We start from the raw sequence: 16734 nt of genomic DNA, 5'->3' as shown, positions 1-16734 counted from the left end.
TATGTCTGTCCTTGCCTTATTTGATTCGGGAGCATGGGTCTCTTTCCATGAATGTGTTGTCACATCTGAATAAAGTCGTAAGAACCATTAATGTAAAAGTCACTGCGTTTGAATGACACAAAGCCAAAACTTTAACAGCTAGATGGAGCCAGCAATGTCACATGTTATATGTCTGAAAAACCTTTCCATTACCTCCTCAATATCCTGCTTCTTATAGCACCTCTTTGATTACCAAAGATCAGTATCGGCAAGTCAGCAACTCACAGCCAATAGAAATGTTGCTGCTGGATTCTCAAACTTCTCGTTTACTCTATGATCATGACGAGATGAAGGTCTGGCTGTTCAATCATATGCCATATTTTTATCCTTTCAGTATCTTCTTTTGGTAAGCTTTGTGTGTGTGCTTCTTTTCCCTGAGTCCTGATTGACTCAGCTGTTGGACACATTCATTTCTGGCTCTATGTATGTAGATTCGGGTGAATGTATAAGATAGATGCAGGGTGGGAGCTTCATCATCACTAGGTTATAACTGCTCCATCTAGGCCCCCCCTCCCTCACCTTTTTTGTCTATTCTTATTCCCACAGAAACACAACTAGAAGTAAAGACTGTTGGTCAACAGCAAGCATTGGGGATGAGTCTAGGGGATTTTACTTGTGTATATGTGTGATTAAGTCAATAACATAAAGAGTCTAGGATTAGGTGTTGCCTGCGGTTTAATAAGTGAAACACACAATTCATTACACTGCCGTACCTAATGGGAAATGGATTTCACTTAAATGCTACATCAGTCACACTTGAACTAATGTCAGAGATCTGTGAGTCAGTATGTGTGTCTGAATGTTTCAGTCGCACACTTTGAAATTGGAATCATATTGTTTAGATGTTTGCTAATCATATGAATTATTATTGATGAGTGATGGAGACAGAGGGACTCAGAATGTATTAATATTTAAGTGGTATACTACAATAATATAGGTGTGTGTGTGTGGAATTTTCAGATTCTTTGTGTGAATCTATTGGGCTATTCTGCTAGACTAAGGGACTGGACAAAGTCATATATTTAGCCGTATAATTAGTCTGAATAAATATTGTGAATGAATGACTACTTGTCTTAATAATGCTGGTTTCCTCCCATGGCCAGGGTTTGGTCCAAACCAAATGTGCCATAAAAGTTTTATGCCAGCTGATAACTTAAATAACTAATCAATGCATCCATAACAAGTCAATCTCTGAATTGCTTTTGCTTTCACTGCAATGTTCAGCTCCATATATCATAGGCTTGATTCCGTTCTCTTATTATTTGTTCAGGGAAAGAGGTGGCCATGTACAAATGGAAACAAATCTAGGACACTATGTTGTCCCAGACTGTAGGAACAACATATAGTGAATGTTAAATAATAGGTACACCTGCCTGTTGATTTATTTTTTTCTCAGAAAATTGGAGACTCAAAAATTGTTCGACTGTAAATGTAGTGCACTTTGTGGTAAATAAGGATTTTATTTGTTTATTTTATTGGATATCCATTAGTCCAGACATTAAGAAAATGTCCAAATAAAAAGTTAATATAACTGTGAAAACAAGGTCCAAAAGAAAACAATTTAAAATGGATAAGTCCCGTGTGTAAATCCAGTGTACATGAATTCATTAAAGTGAGTGTCCCCCTTAAATATGCCACACATTAAGATCAAGTCATTGAACTTGTTAAACTCCACCCCTCAATGCTGTTTCCCTGTGGGTTTGGCAGACGGGGGAATGGGGGGTTAAGTGCTGATGGGGTCGTACAGTACAACAGGCCTATTAGAAGTGAGTACTGAGGGGGCAGCACCCCCAGACTCAACATCTTTAATATTGCATGTTGGCACCGTGGTTCCTCGCAGCCTTAGCTGGCTTCCAAGCTTCAGTTTGGCTTGGTGTGGCTCTGCATGTGCAAAGTGTTGGCGTGAGTGTTTAAGTGTTAGGACAGCGAGCACTGTCTGATGTGGGGCGATGGAGGAGGTGTGCTGTAGGTTTGCACACTGTCGCAGGAGGACATCTTCTCTCACCCTAACACTGCCCCAATTCAAACTGGTAAGTCTTAAGAATTAGAGGTTTGCATTTTTTTTCTAGAGCAGAGGAGGCATGAAGTACCTGCCTCATTTTCTAGGTAATCCCATTTTTAACCTCCTAAATCAGTTTCAAAATATTGTTTGCAGCGGCAGCCTTTGTAGAAATACCTCTTATTTAGTTTTCCTTTCATCTTCATCTATCGTGTATTTGTGTAGTAGACCAGTTCTTTTTTCACTGCTTTACAGTAGAGCATAATGTAGTTATTATAATTGTAAACCTGCTAAATTTGGGAGTAAAACCTGAACTTGACCTTTGGTTGCCCTGCTTGTACATACACTGGATAAAGGTGCCTCGTTATGTTGACTGAGTATGTGTCCAGCTATGAAGGGCTCCTGAATCTTTTTTAGCATTGCATCTCTGAGTCTACCAAGAGGCTTTGCTCTGCTTTAGTAAGACTTTTAGTCAGGCTCACACTATTTCTCTTAGAACTCTTTTTATTGTGAGTTAAGTGGAGGATTTTGTGTTTTGTGCAACATTTTTACTGAGGTGTCCTGTGCTGTGTATTTGGGGATATAGTTAATGTAATACACCCAGATGGTAGTACTATTGATTCCCTTACCAAGTTGTCAATTAATTGATGGTGTAAATGAGTTTGTTAATTAAGAGAAAATAGAGTATTACACTAAGATTTGTTGATTTGTTTACCAGCACACAAACTGGGGATGGAAATGTGTTTCTTTACTGTAAGTTAAATAGGTGCAATGCTTTAGATTGAACTTAATGCAAATTGAAGACCTAACAATGACGCACAGGTATCATCACTTCATGATATTAAGTGTACTGTTCAGTCTCTCTCTTTCAATGGTGCTTGCAACCACTTACAGTACAATAGCAGTGATCTAACAACTACTCAGCAATACCCAGCAAAAGCAGCCAACTCAAGCAGCATGCACAAATAAATCTTCACAAAATTTGGCCTGTTTTTGTTGGAATTATTAGCCATAATTACGCATTCTAATCACTTACCTAGCTTTATTGTTTAAACTGGACTTTGAAAATAGCTAACTTTACAATGGTTAGGTTATGTGTGGTCAGTCTGTTGGTGTGTACGGTGATTCTAGGTTTAATGCATGCTGTAAAGTTGTGTGACAGTAGTTTAAAAGTTATGTATTGATCTGGTGACCTGTTTGTCACCGGTTCTACGGCTCTGTGGCAGTTTTTGTCAGTGAAAGTTTACAAGTTGTCCTTTTTGTGGAAACCCTCCTCCCCCGCACAGGTTTTTAAAAGTCAGTTGGCTGCTTAACAAGCAACTTTGTCTCTTTCTGAATCTTAGGGGTTTATTTGAGAATGCAATTCTGAATTTTGGAGTGTGCAATCTTCAGGTAAAAGTGACAACAAAATAGAAACATTTATTTTATTTGTGTCGATGCTAAGACTTTGCCTTGTGCAAATTTTCTTCCATTATCCTTAACTAAACAAATTGTCAGATTTGTGTATTGTATTTATGTATTTGCTAATTTCATTGTTAAAATGGCAATGGAGGTGTTTTTGCGTGCCTTTGGATGTGGCTCTAAAAGAGTTTGAGTATTCATGTATGAATGTGCATGTATGTTTTTTCAGTGTGCACACATGGCACATGTAAGCTGTCTGCATAGAAGTCAGCCAGCCGTGTCGTCCTATTGAGACAGCCACTGTCAGAATTGAATGCTTCATCGTTTTGTTAAGGTCACTCCAAAAATATAACACTAGCCTCCCACCTCAAACCCTCAGAAATCATATCAACCTCCAGCCCTGGATCATAATTTACAGCTGTCTGAAGTGTCTTCTCCTCCATCCTCTTTCTGTTAATTATCTTGTCAAACAGAGCCAAACCAGCTTTGGCTTTCAGGCTGATGAAACAGGTGTGTGTGCGTGCGTGCGTGCGTGTTTGCCCCTATTGAACTCATATCCTCTTCTCTGTTTTTCTCCTCCTGTCTCTCTACTACATCCTGTCTGTCTGAACAGCTTCCTGCTGACCTTAATAAGATGCACCTTACAGACCACGCCCATCAGCAGGTGATGCACATGCCTCCCAGCCAATCAGGATGCAGTATCGCCAGCGACTCAGGGAGTAGCAGCCTATCAGATATTTACCAGGTGGGTACTTATGGTGGGACACATTGACAATCTCCTTAAGCTTCAATTCTATGAAACCTTGTGTTATTTAAGTTTCTTATCAACGTTTGAACATTTTTCCTTTTACTTTGCCATCTTCTTTCCCCCATGGTAAATATTTTAGGGTAGTATTTTATTATAAGAAGTTAAACGTCTGTATAATTTAAAAGGCTGTAGAAGTGTAATTCTTCAGCAGTCCGCTACCGCTTACTATTCATGTTTTGTATCCTGTTGCTTTTCACTGTCAATTTAAAAAAAGAACAAGCTTTTGATGAATGAAAGATTAACTTTTTCTCATCCCTGCCACCATTATTACAGTACATTGAAAAATTAATGAAGCCTGTCCAATCCAGTGACAAACGCCTACTGTCTATTGTAGCCCATCCACCACAACACTGTGACAACACCTGGTGTTTTACTGATGGTGGATTCTCTACAGCTCGATTTGTTCCAATTCTGTCCACCTGTAGCATATTTGTCCACCCTCTATCCTTCTGACAGTATAATCCTCAGTATCTCGCTCATTATTGTGCATCAGTTGTGCATCCTGGTGATCCGTCTCCCTCTGTACTTCCTGCTGCGGATGAAAGGTCACATGCAGGAAATTAACCTAACCTTTCAAGCCCCGTCTATACCTGTGCTACAGGTATAGAAGCTGTAAGATCGTCAGTGTAGTTAGGTTTATAATGATCATTTTGCAGGTGTTCTTTTTCTCTGCTTTCACAGGTAGTATGCAATAAAGAGCAGCAGGGAAATTGAGAGTGTATGACATCTAGTGTACATCACTTATGCAGATGATGTCGGACTTGAAGGACTACTCGACTTATGTTTCCATAAACAGCAGTGTCAGGAATTGTGTGCATGGGACAACTGTAGGAGATTATATACTTCAGGAAACTACTTTGACATTTCATAATATCACCTACAACTAGGAGCAAACACACATGTATATTAAATGAAAGCACTAAAAACACGTAGACCTTTGAAATAGTTGATTGTGTCCTTTTGAAATGTAATTCATTTATAATAGTTGTAGGTCTGACCCCTGCGCTCTTGACGATTGCTTTAAAGGGGTGATTAAGTGATTTATATAGGGTATTTTACACTGTTCCTTAAGGTCTCCTAATAGGGTATGTAACATCGGTTGGGCTGAAAATTGCCCGAATGCTATTTTATTAGGCCCTTAACTACCCTGTGAATATGGCTCTATTTGGAACAAGAGCTTTTCTTCCAAATATGGTATGCTCATGAATATTTAGATGAGCTGTGCACTGATTGGTTTGAGCGAACCCCAGCTCAGCCAGAGCCGGGGCTCTGGCTGGCTGCCAGCTGCCGGCATAACTAGAGTATATTTACAGTTTGAATTTCGTCACGCCACTTATATAACATATACCCCAAGGTCTTATAACGCTAACAATGGTGTCCGATTTTAATTTAATGCATTTTTGTTAACATTAGGGATTTCGTTAGCTGCTACTGTCCCTTCAATCCTATGGGTAAAGATCGCGGCTAGCTGCAGGGCCTGGAGCTCCATCAGGGCCTCTGCATTTTGTATTCCAGTAACCCAGAAACGGTGACTTTGCGCGGGTATGGAGGGCCGCGGGCTTCTGGTCGTGACGGAGATCCATCTAGCTCACAGCGAGCCAGAGTCTATGAAGTAGGACACGCTGGGTGGCGAGGCAGCACCGGCCGCTGTCACGCTGTCACGTAGCCTTCTGAGCTCCTGCTGAACTGCGACACACAGTCGGACAAAATTTGCAATTAGCCATCAGTTTTCGTAAAACGGCCCATATTTGACCTCTACATAGTTGATTTCTCGCATAAAAAAGTCTCAGAAGTGAATGTAGTGGTAAAATAGCAGATTAACAATGTATACAATTTCTGAGATCTACGCGACCTATTCAGAAGACTAAGCTGACCTCAGATCAGTGGTGTAGACTATGTAAATGTTTGAGCGTGACAAAGATAGAGGCTAGAGCCAAATGAGGAGGAGCCGCCGAGTTGACGTCAACTAGGCGGCTCGTTGAGATTTGCCCGTTTTCAGAGGCAGTTTCAAATTGTGAGATTTGCAGAGGAAAGAGGTATCAATGGGATTTTGAGGTTCTATGTAGTTACCCACTAAACTGTCATTATTCAACTATGACTATCAATAGTTACTTCTATCAATCACCCTTTTAATGTCAGCAAACTAGGAAGCTTATTTTATTATTCTTTTTTATTCTACTGTTCACCCATCATAATGCACAAAGTGTAAAATGTTTAATGTACAAAGGTATTTTACACTCTTTTCTTGTATCAGGCTCACCTTTACATGACATTTCTGAGCAATCAAAAGCTCAGTGTGCTTTGGAATGAAACGCCTCTCTTGAGTGTAGGATATTTAAATGGCTGTGAATCAATAATCCATAAAAGGGTACATGACAAAGCTGTCATCTCATCATTTTAATCCCTCAAGTCTCCTAATCTCCCCCCTTTTCACAGAAAGTCGTTATACATCAAATAATCTTTTCATATTACCTTTCAGTCCTGACTCTTCTTTACAGGGTGCTGCAGTATTTTTAAGTTTCGCTTCATTAATATATATATATATATATATATATATATATATATATATATATATATATATATATATAGGTGTATATATATATATATATATATAGGTGTATGGGTTGGGAGGGGTTCCTATTTGACACCATCTTGTTAGCATTCTTAGCATTCATCAGTGGAACTGGTGAGGTCCATTAGCTACAAACTAATGAGCTAGTTACAAGTTAATGTGCTGGTATGATCAATGGGTGCTGCTGGCCAACAAACAAATGAGCCGGTTTGTTTCAGTGAGAAATCTTAACAATGCTGATATCCTGTTGTTTTAAGAGCAAGTATAAAGGTGTTATTTCCCTGACAACAAATACACTTTAAACGGCACAATCCAGAAGAACATGAATACACACAAAGTAGAACAAAGAAGGTTTTGATATATATATATATATATATATATATATATATATATATATATATATATATATATATATATATATATATATATAGAGAGAGAGAGAGCTTGGAAAGCAAAATACTGTAGCTCTCTTGGCTGCTATATAGAGATCTACAGTATTTTGCTTTCTTCCAAGATGCAGGGAAGTTTACCCTCATTTGTGTGGTTGAAGATTGTCGCTCTTTCTCTCCATCTCTGGCTTTACTCTCTCTCCCCCTCTGTATGTATCCGATAAAACAATGACACAGATTTTACACCTGCTGACCTAGGGATTACATTTCAGGCGATGAATAATGAAATATTTTAGTCAGTGCCATCCAAGTTTCACCTGGACTCTCAATATGACATAATTCAGATATTTTAACCTCCTTATTGGCCTCTGGTCTTCCCTCTTCTGCCTATCTGCGAGCGTTTGCAGATTGATGCTAGTCAGGCCAACCTGGGTCAGGCGTTTAACACAGAGACCTGATCCCTTCATCCTGAGATTAGATATTTATCACACGGATCTGATCCCGTCAGCTTGTCACCGACCCAGCACTGTTTGTTTACAGCTGTCTTAAAGCGCTGACCCTCCAGTCAGCTGTGGTCCTCAGCTGTCAAGGCAGCAGACTGTTTTTGTTATGGGTTTCTCCTTTTTCACACTGTCTCCCTTACCTTAAACTGACTCACAGTCGTTCACTTTACTCCAACTCCCCAACTTTTCGACCCTTTTTGCCTCCTCTTCTTCTTACTTCTCATATTCCTCCCTTCTGCCCTTTCCCTTCTTTACATCCCTCTCCTGTCAGTCACCATCTTTCTCCTAGTATTCTCTATCCCTACCACATCACACCATTCTTTTTCTGGGTTTTTCGCTCCTTTCTTTTATCTCTTGGCTATATCCTGAACCTGTGTGCATTCCTCCCTCATCTGTTCTCTCTTCTGTCTCTGGTATTGTGACACAGCACTGTAAAATGTGGAGGTTTTGGCTAGATCTGATGTCCCTTGCCCTCCTGGCTCAAACTCAGTCTGTGACCAGGGGAATTGCGCTGAAAGGGCACATCCTGCATTCGGAATGAACTGGGCCCTTATAGGCACTGAAAGATATGTCAGTGACAGAGGGCGAAAGGTAAAGCGAGGCGTTATTGTCTCAGGGATTGCACCACCGTTCTTTCCCACAACCTCAATGCCTCCATTTTCCAACAAAGTTGTAAATTGAAGGCCTTTTTTTGCAGGATTTTAACACCCTCTATAACAGCTTCTGTCTGACACTATGGAGTTTTGATTCTTGTCGGGAACTATAAAAAGTACTGCTACACTTTTAGCCTTTGTCTTGTTATGCACAATGTTGGCCTGATAAATACATGAGACAAATTTCCTCCAAGACTCAATTAATCAGAGGTGAGGCAAAAGAAAAATGTACTTTTACACTGCAGAACAACTTGTAGGACAAGCTGTTGTTGAGACGTTTGGTTTGAGTGTCTTTTATGCAGATTAATAAATATGGAGTATTTATTCGTGCATGTAATTTTCCTTTGTGCTGCTTTCCATGAAATCATTTCAGGTCTCTTTTTATTATCTTCATTCAGTCATTAATTATTGGTGACAAAGAAAAGATTCAGGGTTCAGACAGGAACATATTTTTTCTTGCTTGTCTATTCTTATATATTAGGCCAAATTAAATGAGCCCAGACAATTTATCACGGGTAATTCTCATTTGTGATTTACCACAGGTGAGTCATAATGTATTTCCGTACCTCTTCTCCCCCCCCCCCTTGTTTATTGTTTTAAATTGTTTTTATCATTTGCTCTTTTGTATCAAACACAAATTCTCTATAGAAAAAAAGTTGTTTTACTTGATTTATTTTTTTCAGGAGATATTCCACATTATGTACTTAAACTTCATGGGTGCCAATAATGGTGAGCAGGACTGTACATAGTGCAGAGCTGAGTAGCTGTTGTGTTGTCTTCCCTTCAACCTTGAAAAAACCACTTTTGTTTCTGACATTTGTGATGCTTTTTTTTCACAGTTTTTGCTTTTTCCAACGTTTTTAAATTTTTAAATTTTTCTTCTACACATTTTCAGCGCACATTTCTACGTCCAATATTTTCTGATATAAAACAAAAATCTAAAACGGGCCAATGTGACCCGAAGTCAACACAAGGGTTAAAAGTCCTCTAAATAGCTTGTCCAACCTATTTTATGAAAACGAGTGAACCTGTGCCTGAACTCGGGATGGACTGTTAGCTTAATCCTCTTGCCTCCAGAGAAACCTATAAAACCCATTGGCCAGGTACCAAATCTCCAAAGAACCCAAGAGCTCAATTGCATTGTTAGTTAGGGAGTTCATCCTGTAGGGCAGGAAATTAACTTTTTCCCACCAGCTTCATTCCACTCTTCTCAATCAACAACTACCAAAATGCAGAATTATTGGTGCCTAGTTAATGTCCCTGGATCGGGGAATAGGCTCATTTTTGCCAGACAATTCTCTTCACTTGTAGGCCTACCTGCAAGAGCTAACAGATGGCCTGCAATGCTGCCAATACCACTAGGGAGCTCCTCTTTCCACCTCTAGGTTGATGGTTCAATTCCCACCTGACCTGAAAGCCCCTATGCCCCTTTAGAGCCATTCTCTGCTAACCATCTGTCTGCCCCCGCACAGGGAAAATGTGGTTGCATATGAATTATTACTGCTGGATTTAAATATTTGGCTGTTTGCCTTTGTTTTCTAGTTTGGGACTTGGTTTCAGGGTTGGGGGGGGGGGGGATTGGTATAGAGCTATAAAGTTAGAGGGAGTATTAGACAGCTTATGATTTTTTTTTACAGATTTCACTCCACTGAAAGATGTAACTTTTCCAAAGCCTTGATGCTGTTTGATTCTATAACTGACATACTAATTGTCTGAAACTATAGGAAATATTTAATGAGTAAAGATTATCACTTTGAAGTTGTCTTGTGCACCTTTTACATTCCAATAATGTAATAGAATTGATCGCTATGTGCCAACGTCTTAATTGTCAGGTAATGGTACTGAATACCCTTTAACATTATTTCAACGTGCTTTGAATCAAATCTCTTGAGTCAAGCAGGTTTAATCCTATGGAAAATGACACCCAATATAAAATGATTACATGTCCTAAAAACATCCATAAGATACATAGATTGCATACAACATACAATACTTAACTTAAGTGGCCACAGACTTCTTCCATCCGCCGTCATACTTTTACCAAGCACTGTGCTGCCTTCTCCACTGTCTTTGCTGCAGGCCACAGAGAGCGAGCTGGGAGATGTGGACCTGTCTGGACTTCCAGAGGCTGCGGTGGACAGCGAGGAAGAGGAGGAAGATGAGGACTTGGAGAGAGCTTCAGACACTCTTCTGGGCCGAGACCTTGTCCGAGAGAGTCTGGAAAAAGATCCAGCCGACCGCAACGACGACGACATCGGTGAGTCTAACTCTGTGATTGGAAAGATTATTATTTTTTGCTTGTCTGTGATCAACTAATGAATAGTACACTCCATATTTCAATAAAATGCACTTAATTGTAATGAAATGGGGCACTTACACTGTATGTGCCTGCATGTCACTTTATATACTGGAGGACTGTCAATTGCTACTTTTAGACTTCATGTACAGGACATACAGCCCTCGTAGACACCATCTATCATTCAGTGAGCACAGAGGAGATACACAAATGCCCCTCTAGCAAAGAGACCCCCCTCAGTGGTCTCTAAACACCAGTGCCCTTCCAGTGTGTATTTTTCAGCAGGCAATCAGAGAGACGAGCTCATTAGCAGGACCCGTTCTTCCGGTCCTGGAGGGGGTAGCATAAATACATATCTTTCTTTTAAGGGGTCATAAGCCAAAAAGGTTGGGAACCAGTGCTTAAGCCTATCATCAATACTCGTCAAATAGTCATCAAAATATTTATAATAGGATTACAACCTCATAAGGCATATATATTCCATTACTGCCTGATCAATGTTAGAGTAGTCAAACAAGAGCATTTAGTCCTATGAGAAGTTTTTTACATAATATAACCTTGTCTAGTGTAGCTTTATTCTGCGTAGCTCACCAGATCAAGGTGGTTTCAACTCATAGTAATCAACATGTACTAAACTGAATCTAAACTTTGTGATTCTGTTTTGTCATCTGACAAACCATCTTCCAACCAAGATGCACTGTTTAGAAACACTAAGAATTACTTTAAAAAAAAAGAAAAAGAAAGTGTGATCAGGTATTTTAAAGACCAAATGAAAAAAAGGGAAGTGAAAAAGAGAGGAAATTAATGAAGTGATAACAGCAGGGGGAATAAAAGGTAGCTACTTAACCAGGCTGCATAGTGTGCAGGTTGGAGCTAGGTCACTGTGTTCTCAGCCAAAGTGCAGAGGAGGTAGACAGAAGATCTGTAGGGAAGGAACATGCTGTGAAAGTTTCTCATTAGGCATGACAATCTTAGGCACACACTGGTAGTATGCACTGCTCCTGGCTAATAATAGTATGGCATTAGCATATACTGTGATGTGTGTGCCTATGCTATTGTGATGTTTGACTTCTATAAGGTTACAGGTTGTTAGGATTTTGATGAATATCTTTTTTTCCTGAAATCCTTGAGACTACAATTTTAAATTTAAACACTTTCTAAAATATTTTTTCTTTGTACTTGACTTGACATTAGCTCTGATATGAATGTGAGAAGGGTTTGCTTGCAGTAGGGACCATTTAAAAGTCCATTGTTTGTTTTAGAAATGCTGCTGTTTGTCAGTGGAGAAAATCCACTCGGCTTTGGATAGACAAGTTACGTCGATACATGCTCTTTCTGTTCCATTCAATTGCTTTCTTCTGTGCCCTTCATCCTGTTTGTGCTAAATAGAGCAACTACTGGAGTTCATGCACCAGCTGCCTGCCTTTGCCAACATGACCATGTCCGTGCGGAGAGACTTGTGTAGCGTCATGGTGTTTGAGGTGGTGGAGCAGGCTGGCACCGTCATGCTGCACGACAAACAGGAGGTATGAATAAACTAATAGCACACACAGAAATGTATCACAGTTACTGTAAAAGGGCACTATAAAAGTCTAAGAACATTTTTAAATTAATGTTCTGAATTTGAGGTTTTTAAGAATATTTCTTATGCATTGAGTCATTATGTTTTCATGTTACTGGCCTCTTTTGCTGTATGTCCCACTAAGAATAATCGCTAACAGGGTAATTATGAAATGCACAATATGTTTGTTTTATTAATTCGTTATTAATTTATTACACTGAATTCCAACAACTTAATTGGTGTTGATCATTATTCATTCAGAAACCAGATGCGTTTCATAATTCTTAATTGGGACAATAATAAAATTACAGTTAAAGGATCTTAAATTTGTCTTTCCATGGCCTGCAAAACAGTGACATAACCTTTTCAAAGAGCGCACAAAAATACACACAACCATAAAGGGAGTTGTAGTAGGCAAGCATGGTTGAACATGCAAAAGTTGGTAAAATAGAACATAAAGAAAGGATGGAATAAACGACACGAAACTGCACAGTACATGGAACCACACACACACACACACACACACACACACACACACATACACACACAAAGGTTTGAAAGAGCACGTACAGGTGTTGACACGTTTCTGTGCGTACAGACAAACACATCCTCCAGTCTATCCAAAGCTAATTCTTATACATAAACTGGTATGTGCAAAGTCACTGCAGAGTAAAAGCCCCGTCAATCACCTGAGCTGCTACACAGCTAATTAATTAAGTTACATGCCTGAGAAACGGGAGCTCTGTCATGGCTGTTTGGTTACACATAGTAGCATTAGAACCGAGGGTAATAAATGGCAATGAACTGCCTGCCGCCGAGCTTCAGGTGGAAGAGAATCCATGTCAGCAGGACAAAACCATACACACACACACACGATAAGGCAGTGTGCATCATATGGGTGTCTGTGCCTTCATACTGTCTGTGTCGAGTCAGTTGATGGACAGGTCTCCTCCACTCTGTGTCTCTCTGTGGACTCGTGTTGAAGGTCAAAGAGAAGCACTTGGCTCCTCTCACAAATGAACACAACTCTGCTAAGTGAGCGAGAGGGAGGGAAAGGAAAATAAAGAGTCTAAAGTGGTCTAACAAGTAAAAAGAGAGGTGAGATGCAGAAAGGAGGAGAGATTGCAGGTAGAGCGTGAAACCAGCTAAAGTTATTTTACTGACCATTTTATTTCAAGAATAAGAGCTTGACAAATAAGTTAACAAACCTTTGCAGGCTGACATAAATATTCTAGCTATAAACTCATATTATGTATGATAAAAACGTGATTTATGCAAACATTATAAAATAGCCTCTAAAGGACAGTTGTGTTTAATATGTACTGTACGTGGTTCATTGCCTTACCTCACCTTCCTTATTACCATTTCGTCATTGCTGAGAAATGAGGAGAGTGAGAGGCTGACTAGAAGCAAGAGAAACCGAAGCACTGACAGATTTGGAGATGGGCAGGGTGAGAAACAGTCAGAGAATGAAAAGGCAATGAAGAGGAAATATTGGTTATAGTTGCGGAGGCAGCCCGGGGCACACTCACCCTCTCTCCATCCGCTCACACCTGTGGATGAATGGCTTGTTATATTATGCCTGCTAGCATTTCCTTTTCAAAAGCCACCATAGAGACACAATACCCCTTTACCACCACACTCATACCTCACTCAACGCACATAATGCTCACATTATAATACATGTCAGTTAGTAATATATAGCCATTTTAACAGCCATTCTTGCGCAGCATAATTCTGTTGCTTGGATTGTGCAGTTACTTCCAAATCCTTCAAACATTACAGTGATATCCAGTGTGCTCTTTGAAATCTGATGATTTTAGATAGCATTTGCCAATTGATGTTAATGATGAGTCTTTAAGAGTCAGAGTGAAGCACACTATTTTATTCTGATCCACAGTCAAACCATTATATATTTGACGCTGTTGCTTGTACACACTACCCTGTTGATACATAAGAGTACTTCGGAATATTATGTCCACATGGATGTAAAGTATATTGATGTAGCTTTGGAAAAATGTGAGTGTTTGATATTGTATGCTTGATGATTTAGTTATCTCTGTGTGCCTTTCTGCAGCTGGACCTCTGGTACGTTATCCTAAACGGGGCAGTGGAGATCAGCCATCCAGAGGGAAGAGTGGAGACTCTGTGTATGGGCAACAGTTTTGGCATCTCACCCTCACTGGACAAACAGTACATGAACGGAGAAGTTCGCACCAAAGGGGACGACTGCCAGGTAAGGAGGACTGATAAAGATTTTTTTTTAAATGAGTCATTAAATAATGGTTGCGCTGCTAACTGCAAGATGTTGGTGTACACTTACAGCTTCAACGTGATTATTAACAAAATCATTTTGCAACAATCTGTTGCAGCTGAGAAAGACGGTGATAGCACTGTATAGCACTAAACTACTGTCTTTGCTTGCACTGACACATGGCAGACTAAGACAAAGGGTTTGTCAACTAGAGATAAATCATTTATTTAGTGATATGATATTGCCGTTGTTACCGGAACAGTCATGCATTGATTATAATGATTATAATAATTGATTTTCATAATATACCATGAATTCAATGATTTTGAATTTACGTTACATCATTTTTGAGTTAATTTGTATGAATTTGTATGCGTTTCCTTTTTAGTCTTGCACTGCTTTACTTTATTATTAAATTAAGGTGTTTTTCTTCCTAATTTCTTCTTTTTTTTATACCACAGTGTAGAGGTTTGCAACCACAACTAAATAATGACACATCTGAATTTAGAGATTGTCAACTTCACCTTCCTGACATTTATAATAAAAGTTGACATTTGTAAGTTATGATAGCATGATAGCAGGTATTACTTTTGGTATACCTTTTAAAAAAAATAAAAAATATTGGGCGTCAATTAAACCACAGGTCTATTGCACGTTGTCATGTGGTGGTATATTTTTAAAACGTGTTTACAAACAGCCATGCAGGTTTCTCACAGTCTTGATATAGAGCTGGGATGTGACGGTAATGAGTTTTCAAACATAAAAGTAGTCTAGCGTGTACTTGCGGTAGCAGGCTCTCTGTCCACACTGCTCAGATCCTCCACTGCATGCATCATTTCCTGTCTTCAGAAACACAGGAAGTTGCAGAGGTCAGACTTAGCGAGCCAAATGCAGAAATTGATGATTTAGTCAAGGGAAGCGCAGCAAGTGACAATGCTTTAGGGTAGTGAAGAGTCATAACTTGGCACATTCGGAGCATTGTGGTATAACGGGAAGTTAGTTTAGCTCGTGTCAAATTGAAGGATGCTTATGCGAAATGGATAGGTGAGAAGATCTTGGACCACCATAGGTATATTATATTGAGTGTTAGAGTAAGAAATAGTGTTGTTGGACCTTCCTTCATCCGTCCATCCCTCCCATGTCTCTCTCTACACGCCCTCATGTTTCTTCTCTGCTGTTGTTTGAGTACCCGGCTATGGTGCCAAGCAGTGTTTTGCTCTACTACAAGTTCACCCGCTTTCCCCATGTCATCCTCGACCAGTTCGTCTGCGTCGCCCAGGAGGACTACTGGCGCATCCTCAACCATGTGGAGAAGAACACGCACAAGGTGGAGGAGGAGGGGGAGATCGTGATGGTGAAAGAGCACCGTGAGCTTGACCGCAGCGGGACCAGGAAGGGACACATTGTCATCAAGGTTAGTGATTTTAAATGTTAGAATGATGTGTTGTTCAATTTGATGGAACTGGAGTTCAAGAAAGCATTTTGCTGTTCTGAAGTGTCCGCTGAAATTCTTGAGGTTCGAACGTAAGCTTAGACTAGCATTCACCCAGAGCTCAACCTTTGTTAACTGACTCAATATACCGTAGAAATACATTTCGCCTTGTTCATATCATATCCTAAACAACATGAGGCAGGAAAGGACACAAGGACACTAGGAAAGTTTAATGCCCAAGGTTAAGCTGCATTCTAGCAATAAGAAGCATGCTTAATATTACCAAAAACTCACCCTTTATCTCATTATTATGTACTAAATATGCTGAAATGCCTTGGATTGATTTGTGTACCACCTCATTATGAATCGACAGTGCCCTCCCATATAGTGTCTGCAAAAACATCAAGCTGCTCGGCATTCTTAGTTGACCGCTCTGAGGCACCGTTGGTACTATTAGTGTTTGCCGGAGCATTTTCTTGTATGCTACGTTGCAGTGCGCTCCAAGGCCTTTTGATCCTTTCCCCGAGCCTCCAGAGGCAGCCTGGTATTGATCGGGTAATGGGCCTGAATGATTCTTTTGGCCACCCTTTTCGAGGAAGGCTGTTGGCTCCAAAACATATCCAGTGGAGATGAGTCAATTCACAACGGTTAGCATTTCCGCGTATGATTTTGGCTTTGTTCTTTTTTGTGTCAGACAAAAGTGGATTCCTTTCTAGTTTCTGTTCCTTGTAAAATGAATCATTTCCCCCAGAAACCTCTGCTCTGGTGACATTAACAAACTCGCTGAAACCACAAGAGTAGAGTTTATGTGTCTTAGACGTTGTATA

The 16734-nt window shown here is 39.9% G+C and overlaps 1 protein-coding gene across 10 annotated transcripts in view; it reads left to right on the top strand.

Moving 5' to 3' along the window:
- rapgef6 (Rap guanine nucleotide exchange factor (GEF) 6) overlaps positions 1-16734 on the top strand; it is a 150859-nt gene that overhangs the window by 97772 nt on the left and 36353 nt on the right. For all 10 annotated transcript variants that reach the window (XM_078265207.1, XM_078265205.1, XM_078265210.1 and 7 more), the window contains 5 exons: positions 4053-4184; positions 10444-10621; positions 12050-12186; positions 14299-14457; positions 15737-15889. In XM_078265207.1, coding sequence (XP_078121333.1) covers positions 4053-4184; positions 10444-10621; positions 12050-12186; positions 14299-14457; positions 15737-15889 — 759 coding nt within the window. The remainder of the gene's footprint in view (positions 1-4052; positions 4185-10443; positions 10622-12049; positions 12187-14298; positions 14458-15736; positions 15890-16734) is intronic.

Source organism: Sander vitreus, chromosome 13 (genome assembly GCF_031162955.1).
Source record: "Sander vitreus isolate 19-12246 chromosome 13, sanVit1, whole genome shotgun sequence".
NCBI classification, from domain to species: Eukaryota; Metazoa; Chordata; class Actinopteri; order Perciformes; family Percidae; genus Sander; species Sander vitreus.
The sequence above is the reverse complement of the archived record's forward strand: the minus strand, read 5'-3'. Positions and strand labels throughout refer to the sequence as shown.